Below are 16,731 nucleotides of genomic sequence, written 5' to 3' on the forward strand. Positions count from 1 at the left end.
CCTTCAAGTACCAAATGAACTACAGATTTGGGCAGAAGAGGGGCAGGCAGGAAGTACCTCAAGTCAAAACGCAGAGCCAATTGTTGCTGGTGTTCTGGGTTTAGGTGGCCTGTGACTGTTCCCAGTGCTCATGGGTTTGCAAAAGAAAATAATAATAATAATAATAATAATAATAATGTTTTTAAAATGTGCATGTGACCCTCTGCCAAAATGTCAGTCCAACTCCCTAGCTTTCTGTGGCCTCAGCTGTGTGTATGCAATATGAAGACAAAATTTAAACTCCTATTTCCAAAGAGGGCATCAAGGTCAGGGTGCTTCTAAGCCTCATTGGGAGTGAGGCCTGTTGGTGCGTGTGTGTGAGTGTGTGCGCGCGCGTCCGTGTGAGCGTGTGTGTGCGTGTATGTGCGCGTGTGTGTGCGCGCGAGTGCGTATGTGTATGTGTGCGTGCGCACGCGCGCGCGCGCGTGTGTGTGCGTGCGTATGTGTGTGCGCGTGCGTGTGTGCGCGTGTGTGCGCGCGCGTGTGTGTATGTGCGCGTGTGTGTACGCGCGCACGTGTGTATGTGCGCGTGTGTGTGTGTGTGCGCGTGTGTGTGCGCGCGTGTGTGTGCGCGCGTGCGTGTGTGCGTGTGTGTGTGTGTGTGTGTGTGTGTGTGTGTGAGGTGGGGAGGGAGGGAGGCCGGCAGGCGCGTGGATGTCCTCAGGATCCCTCTCTCCTGCTGGTTTGGCCGGCGGTCTCCTGGCCTCACCGCACAGACCTGAGGCAAAACCGAAGCCCGGAGCCCTTCCGGTGACCAGGTCCCAGGAGAAGGGCCGGGAGAAGGGCAGAGCCTGGAGCCCGGCTCCCAGGAGCCGAGCGCTGTCCAGGGTGCTGACCGCCTCCCCGGCCTCCCGCACCAGGGCCGCGCCCCCGCCGCTGCTCCTGGGCCAGGGACCCGCACCGGGTTTGAATCCCCACGCTGGGCGCCGGGCGCCGGGCGCGGCGGGGCGGGCGCGGCGGGCGGGGCGGCGTCACGTGCCGCCCGCGCCCCCGGAAGGTTCCATTTCTTCCCCGGCGCGCGCGCACGCGGGGCCGCCCGGGCCCCTCCCGCCCCGCGCGCTGCTCGGCCTCCCGCGGGGCCCCGCCGCCCGCCGCTCCCCGCGCGCCCCGCCCGGGCCCCCGAGCCCGCGGCCCCGGCGCGGCCTCTCTCCCCGCCCCCCCCCGCCCCGCCGTCCACTTGGTGCGGTCCATGGCGAGCGCATCATGGCGATTGAAGGTAAGTGGAGGCCGGCGCGGGGAGACGCGGGGAGCGGCGGGGAGGGGCGCCCGGCCGCGGGGGGCACCGCGGGGCCCCGAGGCCGAGGCGCACGCGGGGCGGCCCGGGGTCCCAGGCGCACGGGGGTCCGCGCCGCGCCCGGGGAGGCGGCGGGCGGAGCGGCGCCGGGGACGCGGAACTTGGGTGGAGAGCGTCGGCCCAGGCGCGGCTTCCCGCGGCCTCGGCCCCGCCGCGGCCCCCGGACCCGAGCCCCCGAGGGGCCGCGCCCTTCCCTCAGCGGCCGTCCCGGCTCCCCGCTGGTCCACTCTGCACGCTCCCTGCGTGGCCGGGCTGGGGGCGCCTGGAGATGAGGGGTGAAGTGGATTTTCCCAAACGTTCCTCCTGCACCCAGACAAACCCCCGAATGCTGAAAACTGCTGCTGTCGAAGAAGTACGTCCATCTTTACAACACTCACACACTCATGCACACTCTCACACTCACACACACGGCCACACACTCACTCACACGCTCACACAGTCCTACACACTCCTACACACTCACACACTGTCACACACACACACGCACTCACACACTCATACACTCACACACTGTCACACACACACACTCACACATACACTGTCACACACACACTGTCACTCACGCACACAGTCACACACACACTCTCACACTCACACACACGGCCACACACTCACACGCTCACACAGTCTTACACACTCATACACACTCACACTCACTCACACACTGTCACACACACGCACTCACACATACTCACTGTCACATACACCCATAACACACACAGTCATACACACTCACACGCTCACACAGTCATACACACTCCTACACACTCCTACACACTCACACTCACTCACACTGTCACACACAAGCACTCACACACTCGTACACTCACACACTGTCACACTCACAGTCACACACACTGTCACTCACACACACATGGTCACGCACACTGTCACATACACTCATAACACACAGTCTCACACGCTCACACAGTCTCACACGCTCACACAGTCACACATACTCACACTGTCACACTCCTACACACACACCGGTATCTTGACAATACCAGTGCTTCACTGCCTTACTGCGTTTTCAAAAAGTAGCTTAGCAAGTGTTAAGTTCCTCGACGAGGTAGGTGGCACTAATGTGTCTTTTTTTTTTCTCTTCTTGTTCCAAAAAATTCTGGAACTGGAATGAAGTGTCTATATTTTGCCCTTTTTTTTTTTTGGAGGAGGATGTTGTGACAAATAATATCACACATCCCGGGTATTTCTATGAAAAACTACAGCATCGTGTAGTCCTTGTCTCTTAAGTACGTTTGTAAACCCTCCGTGTGTGTGTGTGTGTATCTGTGCAGACATGCAAGTTACCAAGAGCTGTATATCTCATTTGTCTGTGCTGAATGTGTGTTCCTCCAAGTACAACTTTTCAGAGTTGTTCCCATCCAGGTGATCTGTCACTGGGGGTTTCTGAACCACACATTGATTCATCTCATTTAAGAGACTGAGCACCTATTATATACACAAGATACACATTAAGGAAGTTGTAAATATCTAGCTAAGGTGACAGGGAATAATATCTGCCTACGAATCTTTGATATTTCTGTTACCCATTGTCTTTTCCTCATGATGTTTGATTCTAGGGTTTAAAAATCTAGAAACCACACTACACTGATTATGTAGTGTATTTTATTTTTCAGGACAATTTATGTAGTGTATTTTACTTTCCAGACTAATACATAAAGTGGTAAGTGTGTTTCTTGTAAGTTGGTAAAGGTGAAAGCATGTATGCAGGATGCAAGGAAGAATTAGATAACATTCCAGTTTGGTCCTAACACTAGTAACTGAACTATTTTACAGTTTGCTCAATATGTCCATTCTTTTCTGAGGCAGTTCAGTGTTATTGATTCCTTTCTTATGTCAACTGTTGATATTTTGCTCTGCCTACTACATGTATGTTTAAAGAATTAAGATTTTTCATAATCCTTCTAGAAATTCTTCCAGGATTTTTTTGTTGTTGTTGTTTTGCTTTTCTTTTTTGTTTTAAATTTGAACGCACACCATTTGCTTACAAAAATATGTCTTTTTGGCAGTTTTGAGATTTGAACTCAGGACTTCATTCTTGCCAGGCATGCATGCAGTCTTTTTTTTTTTTGCCAGTCCTGGACTTGAGTTCAGGGCCTCAGCATTGTCCTTGGACTTTCTCAAGGCTAGAGCTCTACCACTTGAGCCTCAGCACCACTTCCGCCTTTTTTCTATGTATGTGATACCGAGGAATCGAACCCGGGTCTCCATGCATGCTAGGCAAGCACTTTAACCACTAGGCCAAACTCCCGGCCCTATGCATGCAGTCTTGACCACACACTCCACGAAAGTGCCTTGCTTCCAGTCTCATTTCCTTGTCAGTCAGACATAGAACTGATGATTGTGACCTTTGATAGAAGGAAAGATGATAGTGTTACTGCACTGAACTGATGTAATTACTCGGGTGAAGAAGTTGGCCTGATGCTAAGGAAAGGTGAACTTTCAAAAAGGTATTTTGAAAGGTTGAATAGATTACAGATATTTTTGTTACTCTAGCTGTCTGGTGATACCAGCCTGGTAGTTCTACCTAGCTGGTCAAGACACGTCTTTATTGTCTAAAACAGTAAATCTACTAGTAGGGGCCTCTGTCAGTCTGACATTGACATTTCCTGGCTTAGAAGTTTTCTCTTACTGCATACTTCTTAGTCTTCATCTGCCTGGCCCAATGTGCTTTGCTTTGTGTTTTGAATCTTTTCTGTGTAATTTGTCTACTTTACACCTACTCTACACATTGAACTACTTTGTAATCAGTCATTTGTAAACCTGTTTTTCTAGTCTGATTGTAAATTCCTAGAGGATAATGTCTTTACTTATTTTTTATATTCCTTAGATTTTGTGTAGCAACTGAGTTTGTCTTATCATCTTTATTTCTGAATTGTTTCATGGAATTCTGTTCATTATCTTCAGTCCATAAAAATGTTTGTGTGTGTATGAGTGTATAATTTATGTGTATAGCTAGCCAATAGTTTGCCACACACTTTCACATATGTTTTTAAAACCATTATTAGAATTCCAACATTCTCATTAAAGCCTGTTTTGGCCTTAAGATTTCTAAAATACAATTTGGATTTTCAGAAACTGTTTGTAATACTTTGTTAACAACAAAGCTGACAGAAATATGTTATTAGTTCTGAGTAAGAGCATCATACCCCTTTTCTGCTGTCTTTTGTTGTTAGAGAAATCAATATTGTGTATGTAGAGGATAATATAATTAGACATTACACCTATCCAACGAGAGAGAGCAGAAAGAAGTAACTTATTGAATATTTTATGTATGGAGAAATTATAGTTCAGTTTAATTTTAAAAGTTATACTTTGACTTATGGCAGAGATAACATTAATAGTGTTTTATAGCCATTTAAGATATTTGCATATTTAGGTAGGTTTACTTAGAGACACACTTTTGAGTTGATAGTTTATTCGACTTTCTTTTTCTAATTTCTACAAAATTAGAAGCAAGTAGCAACGTGAGAGAGTTTTCATTTCTAGTGTCATAAGGCAATAAGTAATAGATGCAGTAGTTAATGCCAGTGGGGAAAACAGAAAACAAGAATTGGCTTGATTTATACAACTTGATGAGTAATACTGATTGCAATTACTTCAAAAAGATTATGTTGATCAGTAGAAACCTTGGACTCTTCTAGCAGAGATTTGCAAAACCTAGATACATAAGGCCATACAGTATGATGATAAATGAAAGGACCTCTAGGATATAAAAACAAAAGCCATATAATAAGTGATTGTTGTCCTTAATATACTATGGTATCTCTCATCTCTTTTGCTGTCCCTTGGTTATCTCATATTGTTACAGTTTCACTTTGTTATCTGATATATTGGATAAATGCTTATTTAGTTATTTGAAATTGGATAGGGAAGGGGGGAAAACAAGATGAGGGGTGGGGGTGGGGGAGAGGGAAATAGGGACCAAGACATGAGAAAGGGTATCAATGTATGTGAATTAATGCACCTTCTATCTGGTGAATATAATGTAACCCTTCTATTAATTACAATAAAAATATATGGAAAAAAGAGTATGTCATTGTACAATATATCCATAGTAGGATAGCAGATTTTCTTCTTAAATTTGATTTTTCTTTAGATGAATACTTCTTCCTCTGGCATTTAATAATGAGAAAGTGCAGATATATGTAAGATTGAACAAACTGCCCTAAATAAAACATTAAAAAATTTTGAGTAATATGATGACATGCATATTTTATGTGCATGTAAATTATATACTAACATAATATATAGTAATATCTTAATTAATTGAAACCTAACAAATTAAAGTTCCTGTTTGACTATTTTTAGAAGGATGTATCATTAGGAATTTATTTGCAAATAAATTTTCAAGAGCCATATACATATTTTGAAATTTTTCTTATTTTTCACATTTTTGGACTATAGTATTTTGAGTTATCCTTAAATAGATATTAATAGATATTAATGAAGTATTGAGTTGTCTTTACATTGAACTTACTAATGGGATGGTGCACATTTTCTAGTTTTAAAAAGTTTATCTGGTATGGTCAAAGGATTTTCTTCTTTTTTTAGTGTAATTAATAGAAGGCTTACATTATATTCACCAGATAGAAGGTGCATTACTTCACAGACATTGATACCCCTTCTTATGTTTTTGTCCCCATTTCCCTCCTTCAAAGGATTTCATTCTATATTGTTTAACTGTAAAATTCAATTTAGTGGAGCATTTTGTATAAGTAGGTATGTGTTTTCTGAGTGATTTATTCTGTCATGGTAATGAGTTTTTCATAGTCCAAACATAATAAAAACCGAATTAAAAAGTGACTCAACAGTTGGAAAGTGTATCCATTCATGAACAGTAAATTTGATTTTACATAATAAAATTTATACCTCCTAGAATAGTTATTGAATCAAAAAAAGAAAAGTTATTGAATCAAATGCATTGGATGAAATAATGCACTGAAAATGCTTTACAAATAATTAAGTACTGTAAGATAAGCTCTTGTTCAGTCTGTGTGATGAAGTTATATTGGTGTATATATGTGTCCCAAAGTTTAGTCCTTCTAGTATACAGGAATATTATAGACCAAATGAGTTTGTAAAACGATAGAGAAGACTTTCAGATTATTTTAATTCTGTAGCAATTGCATAGCAGCAACCAAAACCAGTTTGGGAGGATAACACCCAGAGAGTTGGAGACTTAAAAAAAAAAAATTGTGTGGCGCCTTGGCTCAAGGGGCAGGGCGGTAACCTTGAGTTGAAGAGCTCAGGAACAATGCCCAGGCCCAGAATTCCACGTCCCACAAACAACAACAACAACAAAAAATTGTGTGTCTACTTATCTATGTACTATCCACCTACCTACCTACCTACCTACCTACCTACCTACCTACCTGTCTAGTAGTACTATGGTCTTACTTGCTAGTAAGAATGCTGCTTCTTAAGGCAGATGCCTTCAGCCCTTTTAGGAATTCATTGTTTGTTTGTTTGTTTCTTTCTTTCTTTCTTTCTTTCTTTCTTTCTTTTTTCCTTTTTTTTTTTTTTTTTTTTTGCCAGTCCTGGGCTTGAGCTCAGGGCCTGAGCACTGTCGTTGGACTTTCTCAAGGTTAGAGCTCTACCACTTGAGCCTCAGCACCATTTTCTGCTTTTTCTAGGTATGTGGTACCAAGGAATCGAACCCAGGCCTTCATGCATGCTAGGCAAGCATTCTACCACTAGGCCAAACTCCCGGCCCTGTTTATTTCTTTGTATTGAGTTTCATTGTTTTTCTCAGGGCTCCCCTTTAGATCATGATTCTCCTATGTATGCCTCCTACCTAGCGGGGGTTACAGATGTACGCTACCATGGCAGGCTTGTTTATTGAGATGGAGTCTTCTTAATTTTTTTCCCTGCCTCGACACAAAGTTAGATCCTCCGATCTCTTCCTACCAAGTAGCTGGCTGCTTTACGAAGGCATTTCTTCTTGGCTTTGCTGAGGGACTTGTGTTTAGAATCTGGGGCAGCCCTGCCCTTCACTCCTATTCCATAATCAGCATACAAAATGAAAGCTATTTTCTATCCTGTGGTTATTCTTATTGCTACTATACAAATGCTTTTAAGGGTTTTTTTCTCTTTTTTTCTTTTATCATAGATAACAAGAACAAAGTTTTCCTGTGCTAGGTTGCTGACTTTGATTGAAGTCTAGCTCAATTTTAAATCATGATTTTTTTTCTTGACACTGATTTAAATTAAGGCCCAAACCTCATATTGTTCCTTGAATAAATGGCTTAATGAGGAGCTAATCTATAATGTATCTGAAAGTTCAACCCCTCGAGCTTCAACTCTGAGTCTGGATGCTGTCCCTGAGCTCCTTTTGCTCAAAGCTAGCACTCTGGCACTTGAGCCACAGTGCCACTTCTGACTTTTTATGTAATTGATTGGAGATAAGCGTCTTACAGGCTTTCTTGCCTGGGCTGGCTTCAGATCTCAGCCTCCTGAGAAGGTAGGAGTACAGGTGTGAACCATCAGCACCTGTCTTGAAACTTGGAAGTCTCAATGGATTAAGTTAGGGTTAGGGGTGAAGCTCAATCGTTTACTTGCCTAGCATGCACAAAGAAGCCGTGGATTCAATCCCCAGTATCACAAAAACAGAGGTAAGTTGTTTGGTGGGGGGTGCTGAAAGAGGGGAAGTGACAACATCAACTAAAAATAAAGTTTCATCTTTTATTATGTGTAGATATCTACATAAGACTTAGCTATCACAGTGTAATTACTGTGAGTTAGATGTTAACTTTATGGCCTTGATTGCATTAATTGATGTATATGAGAAAAGAATCTTTAGATGAAATGAATTTTAAGACATTGATACAATAGCTTTTCAGTGTTTCATCAAGAAGAAATAAGTAGGATGTGATTGGAAGAGATGGGGGAGATTGATGGAAAGGCTGACAAGAATCAAGATACACTATGCTCACAATATCACTGGTGGGATTGAAATCCCTTAGTACAGCTACTTAAAATAAAATAAGAAAAGGAAGAAATAAATAGAGTTTATAAGTTGTGGGGATGTAGGCTAGTGGTCAGAATATGATAAGTAAAATTTGAAAATGATCCTTAAAAGAACTAAACCATGGGCTTAAGTCCGCTTTTGTATACCTGGATGTACTATAGTGGGACTATAATACTAGTACACGTTTGCCTTCTGTGAACGGGGGAAGATGTATGTTTTGTAAGGATTCCTTTTCCTTTAAATCACCCTGGTTACCTGGTACATTCACAGTTATGTTACATTCATGCACACACTGTTTCATTAGTATTATACATACATATATACTGAAAATAATCATGGTACATGTGTGTGAGTGCCGCAAATATCTGCTTTCTTCTATTCTCATTTGTGCCAACTGAACGGGTCTGTGCTAGTTTACATTATGTTCTGCACCTATATTTGATTACAGGAAAAGATGACAACTTTGCCTAACCTTGTCATTGCCATGTTGCTGAGGTGATAGTTTCAAGAGTAGTGTTATCTCCATTAGCCTTTGCAAATTCACTCTGTGTAAACTGCCTTTCAGCACAGAAAAATCATTTTACAATTTTTCATAAAATTGAAGAAAAAGCCATTTTTACTTCCTTAAGTATGTTAAACATACTGTCTGAATTTTTTTCTCCTGACAATTAATTAGTATCTTTGGGCATTTTTAGCCTTTAGTATCTCTGTTTATACTATGAAATGAGTTTTGTTTCTGAATTCTAATCTCTCTCTCTCTCCCTCTTTCTCTCTCTCTCTTTCTCTCTTTCTCTCTCTCTTTCTCTCTCTGTGAGTGCTAGTCTCTTTTGTTAGTTGTGTGATTAAAAAAAATATATTTGAGGGCCAGGTGTGTGGCCTAGTGATAGAGTGCTTACTTAGCATGCATGAAGCCCTGGATTTGATTCCTTGGTGCCACATATATAGAAAAAGCGGGAAGTGGTTCTGTGGGTCAAGTGGTACAGTGCTAGCCTGAATCTAACCCCCAGGACTGGCAAAAAATAATTATCAATTAATCAGTCAATCAGTTTGACTATATACTTAGATAACTTTTTATTTATGGTATTATGTCAGTCAATAGAGATCAATTTTTTGTTGTTGGTGGTCATTGTGCTTGAACTCTGGGCTTGGGCGTTGTCCCTGAGCTCTTCTGCTCAAGGATACTGCCCTACCCATTGAGTCACAGTGCCACTTCTGATTTTCTGGTAACTTATTGGGGATAAGTCTCATGGACTTTGTAGTGCTTGGGCTGGCTGTGAACCATGATCCTCAGATCTCAGCCTCCTGAGTAGCTAGAATAACAGGTGTGAGCCACTGTGCCTGGCTAGAGATTAATTTTATATTATAAAACAGTTTACTTCCATTGTCCTTCAGCAGGTTTTTTATTATTGTTAATGTAAGGTTGGCCATATATGATAAAGCTTAATCAATTTATATTACATAGGTGAAAGAATTTAGCTTTCACTACAGACATTAAAACATACAACCTAGTTAAAAACAAAATTCAAACTAATTCACAAATGTTTACTTCTAAAGAATATTCCTCAATGAGTATACAGGGGAAATACTTTTAAGAAGTATCTTATCAGGCCGGGAGTTTGACCTAGTGGTTAAAGTACTTGCCTAGCATGCACGAAGGCCTGGGTTCTATTCCTTGGTAATACAGACATATAGAAAAAAAAGCCAGAAGTGGTGCTGAGGCTCAAGTGGTAGAGCTCTAGCCTTGAGAAAGTCCAAGGACAGTGCTCAGGCCCTGAGCTCAAGCCCACGACTGGCAAAAAAAAAAAAAAAAAAAAAAAAAGTACCTTATCAAACATCATAGACTTCCATTTTTTATAATTATTCTTACTACTTGATTCTTCTAATGTCTTGAAAATCATTTCTTGTAACTTGGTAAGTGTCTAGTTTACCAAGTGGCACTTATTTGTCTCCTTAGTGTGAAAGATGTTCCATATACAGGTATATTTTTCATTATAGCTCTTCAGCAAGTGGTCCATGGTTACTTAGTTAAGGTCATGTTTTATATTGGGGTTTTCCTGAATAACAGTTCTTTTATAATCATAACTTTAGGTTTTTTTTTTGTCTCCTGATACTTAGGATTGGCTTATTCTGTTGATAATAAGGAGGTGATGGCACTATTAGCACCAAGAAAGGCTGTAGAGCTAACCTACTTTAGTGATAGAAAAATTATTTTCTAGTTTTTTTAGCTTAGATCACAGATGACCTACTTTTTAAAATGGACATCATGATTTTTTTCTTCTCACATAATTGCTGTAAGACATTTCTATTTCTTATAACTAGACTATTCACAATAACTTTTTATTTCTACCTAAAATGACAATCATTTAATATTTTTATTATGAAAAATTCAAAACAACTCACAGTATAATAATGTCATATATATATATGTACACACACAACACTCCCCAATTTTATTTGGCTTACATTAGAGACACATTTTTGAGTGAAAAAAATATATTTATATAGCGGCTAAGAAAATTATTCTTACCAGTATATATTTGTGTTATATAATGTGGCAGGTTTTTTTGCCAGTCCTGGAGCTTGAACTCAGGGCCTGAGCAGAGTCCTTGGGCTTTCTCAAGGCTAGAGCTTTACTACTTGAGCCACAACACCACTTCTGGCTTTTTCTATGTATGTGGTACTGAGGAATTGAACCCAGGTTTTCATGCATGCTAGGCAAGCACTATATCACTAATCTCCTGGCCCCTAATGTGGTGTTGTAATGCATAATATCATATTATGCATATGAAATATAAATCTGTTACTTCACCTACTTATTTTTTGTGGTAGAAACACTTAAATAAAAGTGATGTGTTAAGAATACAATGACCTGCTACTAACTATAGTTATCATGATGTTCAATAAAGCACAGAAACTGATTTATCCTGTGTGATGGAAACAGGACCACTTCCTCTCGTGTCCCTCACCCCGCCTCTGATAACAAGCATTCTGGTTCCTAGGACTAGAAGTTGACTGTTGCAGATTATATAGTTGAGATTGTATAGTATGTCATACTGTGCCAGGCTAGTACACTCAGTATCTTTTTCATATTCATTTATATTGTTGCAAAGAGTAGAACATCTTCTTAAAAGACTAATTTTTGGCTTATTAGGGTACAGCCCCCCAATATTAGGGTCCATGATCAAAGAAATGAGTCTGACACAAAAGTGGAAGTTAAATAGAGTTTTATTCCTCACCTAGCACTGAGAATCATACTGACCAATCAGGACCATCTCTAAGATGTGTGAGAGAGCGACCCCGCCTAATCTAACAGGCTACTTTTTTTTTTTTTTTTTGCCAGTCCTGGGCTATAGCTCAGGGGCTGAGCACTGTCCTTGGACTTTCTCAAGGTTAGAGCTCTACCATTTGAGCTTCAGCACCACTTCCAGCTTTTTTTCTATGCATGTGGTACCAAGGAATCGAACCCAGGTCTTTGTGCATGCTAGGCAAGCACTCTACCACTAGGCCAAACTCCCAGCCCTAACAGGCTACTTTTATAGGCCACCAGCCATGTAGTTGGGCTTGGCCATATCCAGGTGGCCAATGGAATCTCAACATACTTGAGTGATGGCTGAGGTGACCACTGAGAACTTTGCTGTTTGAGCTGACTTATCTCTGTGGGGCTTCTGGCTCTGCTGACAAAGGAAAGGGAGGGAGCTTCCTGGCAGGTGAAGGGGGTAGCGTGGGGGAGGAACTCTGGTAACTCTACCCGGTTAAGCTGCTCTTATCAGGGAATTTACAGCCCCCAGCTTGAGTCAACTACTCCTTTGTCATGAGACAGGAAATTCTTTTTTTTCCATATATTTTTTATTGTAATTAATAGAAGGGTTACATTATATTCACCAGATAGAAGGTGTATTAATTCACATACATTGATACCCTTTCTCATGTCTTGGTCCCCATTTCCCTCCCCCCCAACCCCACCCCTCATCTTGTTTTCCCCCTTTCCCTATCCAATTTCAAATAACTAAATACGCATTTATCCAATATATCAGGTAACAAAGTGAGATTCTGTAACAATATGAGATAACCAAGGGACAGCAAAAGAGATGAGAGGTAACATAGTACATTAAGGACAACAATCACTCATTATATGGCTTTTGTTTTTATATCCTAGAGGTCCTTTCATTTATCATCATACTATATGGCCTTATGTATCTAGGTTTTGCTCTATTATAAATCTCTGTTAGGAGAGCCCAAGGTTTCTACTGATTATGACAAATGAGGGAAACCATTGAGTCTATGTTCCATTGAGTCTGGCTCACTTCACTTAATATGATTTTTTCTAAGTCTTTCCATTTCCTTACAAATGTGGCGATGTTGTTCTTTCTGACAGCAGCATAGAATTCCATTGTGTATAAATACCACATCTTGTTGATCCATCCACTCATCAACTGAGGAACATCTGGGTTGGTTCCATATCTTTGCTATGGAAATAGTGCTGCAATGAACATTGTTGTGCTAGTGGATTTAGTATGTCCTTGTTTCTGGATGATTGGTTAAATGCCAAGTAGTGGAATTGCTGGGTCATAGGGGAGCTCTATGTTTAGTCTTTTGAGGAACTGCCATACTGCTTTCCATAGTGGTTGAACCAGTCTGCACTCCGACCAACAGTGTAGTAGTGATCCCTCCTGACCACATCCCCTCCAGCATCTGTTGTTATTAGTATTCTTGATCCTGGCCATTCTAACTGGAGTGAGGTGGAATCTTAGAGTTGTTTTGATTTGCATTTCTTTTATGACCAGAGATGTGGAGCATTTCTTCATGTGTCTATAGGCCATTTTTGTTTCTTCTTCAGAGAAGACTCTCTTTAAGTCTTTGGCCCATCTTTTAATGGGATGGTTGTTACTTTGGAGATTAGTTTTAGAGTGATTCAATTTTTTGAGCTGCTGATATATTTTAGATATGAGGCCTTTGTTCATTGTATGGTTGGTGAAGATCTTCTCCCACTGTGTAGGCTTCCTAATTAATTTACTAGCTATGTCCTTTGCCATACAAAAGCTCTGCAGTTTAATGCAGTCCCACTTATCCAGCCTTTCTCTGATTTGTTGTGATTCTTGGTCCTTATTAAGAAAGTTTTGACCTGTGCCAAGGAGGCCTAGTGTATCTCCTATTCCTTCTTGTAAAGTTTTCAGTGTGTTGGCTTTTACCTTGAGGTCTTTGATCCATTTGGAGTTAATTCTAGTGCAGGGTGACAGAGAAGGATTCAACTTTAGTTTCTGCAGGTGCTTAACCAGTTCTGCCAGCACCACTTGCTGAAGAGGCTGAAGACAGGAAATTCTTATAGGGGATGGAAGGGAGGTCTCAAAGGGGTCTCTATATTTAGGGGAAATCAAGAAAGTGGTCCCTTCATGGCTGTGCTTATTAGTTTTTTGAAATCATCATCTATTAAATCTAGCTAATTGAGATTAAGACTCTCGTGGACTTTTTAGCCCAGGTTGGCTTTGAACCTAAATTCTCAATCAGATTTCAGCCTCCTGGCTCCTGGTACCCAGGTAATTCTTTAGCAAGTCTCAATTTCTGGGTTATGCAGAAAAATTCTGAGTACCGGGGCTGTCATATTTAATGAGCATTTAAGAGAAGAATCCTAAGCTTTTTTTCTAAGATTATTCCTTGGTATTAATGTAAATGCTTCTTTGTATCAGTCAAATTCAAGATATTTTCTGTGCTTTTAAACCTCCAATTTAATTTTTTAATAGGTGGAGAGAGAACCTGTGGAGTACATGAACTTATCTGTATTAGAAAAGGTAAGCCAATGCTCTGCATGGATATTTTTTAAGCTAAATGAACACTTTTTAGTATATAATGATTTTTAGTAAGATAGCAGATAATTTGGATTTATAAGGCATACAATTCAAGTAATAATATTCATTACTCTCATTATAGAGATGAACGTGCATAAACCATTACTTATTTTGTGGCTATTGAGCGCTGTCACTGTGTGTTTAGTTTTGATAGATCAATAAAGCTTGGTGTCTAGTATATTCGTTTTTTTGGACATGGTGATGAGGCAAAGAATGGAGGGTTTGATTTTTGTTCCCTTTCAGAATCTGGAGTCTGAGTGCATGCTGATCTCCCATTGACTTCTGTTCTATTACTGTACCCCTTCAGAGAGATGTGAGGAGGTGGTTGAAATTCAAATCGGGAGCATATCCAAAGACCACAACATCCTATGACACCAACAGCTGTCTATGCTTCCTTAGAAGGAGCCACCTGACAACTGGGTGGTTCAACAAGGTGGCCCCAGGCAAGGTAATTCAGTTCTTAGGTGGGAGGCAAAGAATCAGGTATTTTCTAGATTTGAAAGGCTCAGGAGAACCTCGGGAGTCCCCATAACTCTGTAGAAGTAGTCACAACTCTGTGCAATGATGTACAGAGAGGAATGGATAGAGCTGGGGAGGCCAGGGAAGAAATCCTCATAGGTTGACTACTCCTGTCTCTTTTCAAGCTTGCATCTCTCTTGAAACCTCACCCGGCCTTCCTGAGCCTGGTCAACAAACAACAGTCCCATTCTGATAATTTACCCTGAGGAGGTTTGGAGCAGTGTCAGCGTTTGTGAAGCATAGTCTGATTGGCATGCCAGTGATGTGGAAGCTTATTTTCAGCAAGTTTTTGACAGCTCTGAAAAGTTTTAGCATCTGTAGAATTTTTTTTAAATATTCTTTTTGGGTAAATATATGTATTGTTGTCATGCTAATTTCTATTTGAGTGTAAGTGTGTGTGTGTATGTTGTATGGTTTGTACTCAAGGCCTGGGCACTGTACCTGAGCTATTTTACTCAACGCTAACATTCTACAACTTCAACCACAGCTCCACTTCTGGCTTTTTTGGTGTTTAGGTGGAGATAAGAGTCTCATGGACTTTTCTGTGTAGGCCTGCTTTCAACCATGATCCTCAAATCTCAGTCTCCTGAGCAGCTAGGATTATAGATATGTGGATGGATCTTTGTGTCCCTGTCTGAAGTTTCTAATCATTTAAAAATAATTTTTTTCCTTGTGAGCATTTTTTTAAATCAACCTTCCCTCTAGTACCTCAAAGAGAAAACTGGAGTCAGCTTGTAAACTAACTTCAAAATTGATGTGGGAATGATGATGAATTTATGTATTGTTTTTGTTTTCTGTAAACATTCTTAGTCTTGTATTTGATATTTTAATCAAGGGCTACTGAAAATACTTTAAATACTGTTCTAGTTATTACTTTGTCCTTGTGAAACTTTTAAAATCCTTATTTTATGGGACAGCAAGCGACATTATATAAATTGGCTGGAATCAAAGGGATTAAAACTACAGCCAAGTGGATCATGAATCAAGACAAGATTAAAGACAGGTAGAAGGAAGGAAACTAAAATATACAGAGTCTGGCTTGTGGCTAAGAAAATAGGATATAAGGATAGGTATACTTTTTTAGATATGGCTCTCCTTGCTATTTTTCTTTTATTGCTATTTCCATTCCTAGCCAGCTAGTTCTCAAAGTATACCTTGTCCAGATTTGTCTGTATTAGTCTGTATTAGTTCTGCCCTTCCATTTTTCTGTAGAATCCTAATTCTGTGATTTAAAAATGTAAATTTATTCATATTCTTGGTCATGTTATAGAAGAGTGTCTAAATCTATTTCCTCAGAATTTAGTATAGTAGTCTATTCTTATAGTTGTTCATTAAGTACTTAAATATTTTCAGAGTTGAGGCAACGTCTAAGACTTTTGTATTTAAGCTGGACTTTCACAGAGTAGAGCATAAGAATGCTACATAAAGTAGAATAATTTAGCACCAATAATTCAGATAAATTGACATTTTTGACTTTATAGGTTTTTTTCAAGCTGTTCGGATTTTTTTTAGTATCTCTTGCTTGCTTTTTTCCTATGTCTGACTTATAAATACAGAAAGTACTAGGGCTTGGTCCTCTAATTACCTCATTTTTTCCCTCTCTTATCTACTTTATTAATTTAGTTGTGTTCTTTTGAATTTCCCCTGAATTTATAAACCCTGCTGTAGCCTGTCCTTGAACTCTTTATTCTTTAAATCAAACTGAATTATATTTCTATATTTCTAAAACAATTTGACCTTCTTAAAACTCGAGTCTTGATTTTCACATGCACATGTCTGTCTTCTTCAGTCTTGTCAATCTCAGTTAATACATAGCATTGTTTTTCCAATTGCTTAACTTGTAACTAAAGAATCTTCCCATGTTTTTCTCATCTCTTTTCTGTATGTTTAATTTATTTGTAAGTTGTCCATTTTATTTGCAAAGTATATTTCATATCCATCCTTTCTTGTCTATTTTGCTACTTGCATTGCAAGTATGAGTCTCTATTTTCTTTTGTGTAGACCACTGTAATACTTTTTAACTATTTCCTTAACTTCCTTGAATC

At 40.2% G+C, this 16,731-nt stretch overlaps 1 protein-coding gene across 7 annotated transcripts in view; it reads left to right on the forward strand.

Moving 5' to 3' along the window:
* Positions 1–1,186: 1,186 nt before the first annotated feature.
* LOC150038959 (synaptotagmin-14) overlaps positions 1,187–16,731 on the forward strand; it is a 133,435-nt gene continuing 117,890 nt past the window's right edge. For 4 of the 7 annotated variants that reach the window (XM_090328084.1, XM_090328085.1, XM_090328093.1 and 1 more), the window contains exons 1-2: positions 1,187–1,255; positions 14,063–14,110. In XM_090328084.1, coding sequence (XP_090184210.1) covers positions 1,243–1,255; positions 14,063–14,110 — 61 coding nt within the window. In that variant the 5' untranslated portion in view covers positions 1,187–1,242. Of the gene's footprint in view, positions 1,256–14,060; positions 14,111–14,474; positions 14,616–16,731 lie in introns of those variants that run through there. The other 3 variants (XM_090328086.1, XM_090328087.1, XM_090328088.1) reach the window with 2 other exon arrangements.

This window comes from Megascapheus bottae, unplaced genomic scaffold (genome assembly GCF_031878675.1).
Source record: "Megascapheus bottae isolate mThoBot1 unplaced genomic scaffold, mThoBot2.hap1 H_1, whole genome shotgun sequence".
Lineage (NCBI taxonomy): Eukaryota > Metazoa > Chordata > Mammalia > Rodentia > Geomyidae > Megascapheus > Megascapheus bottae.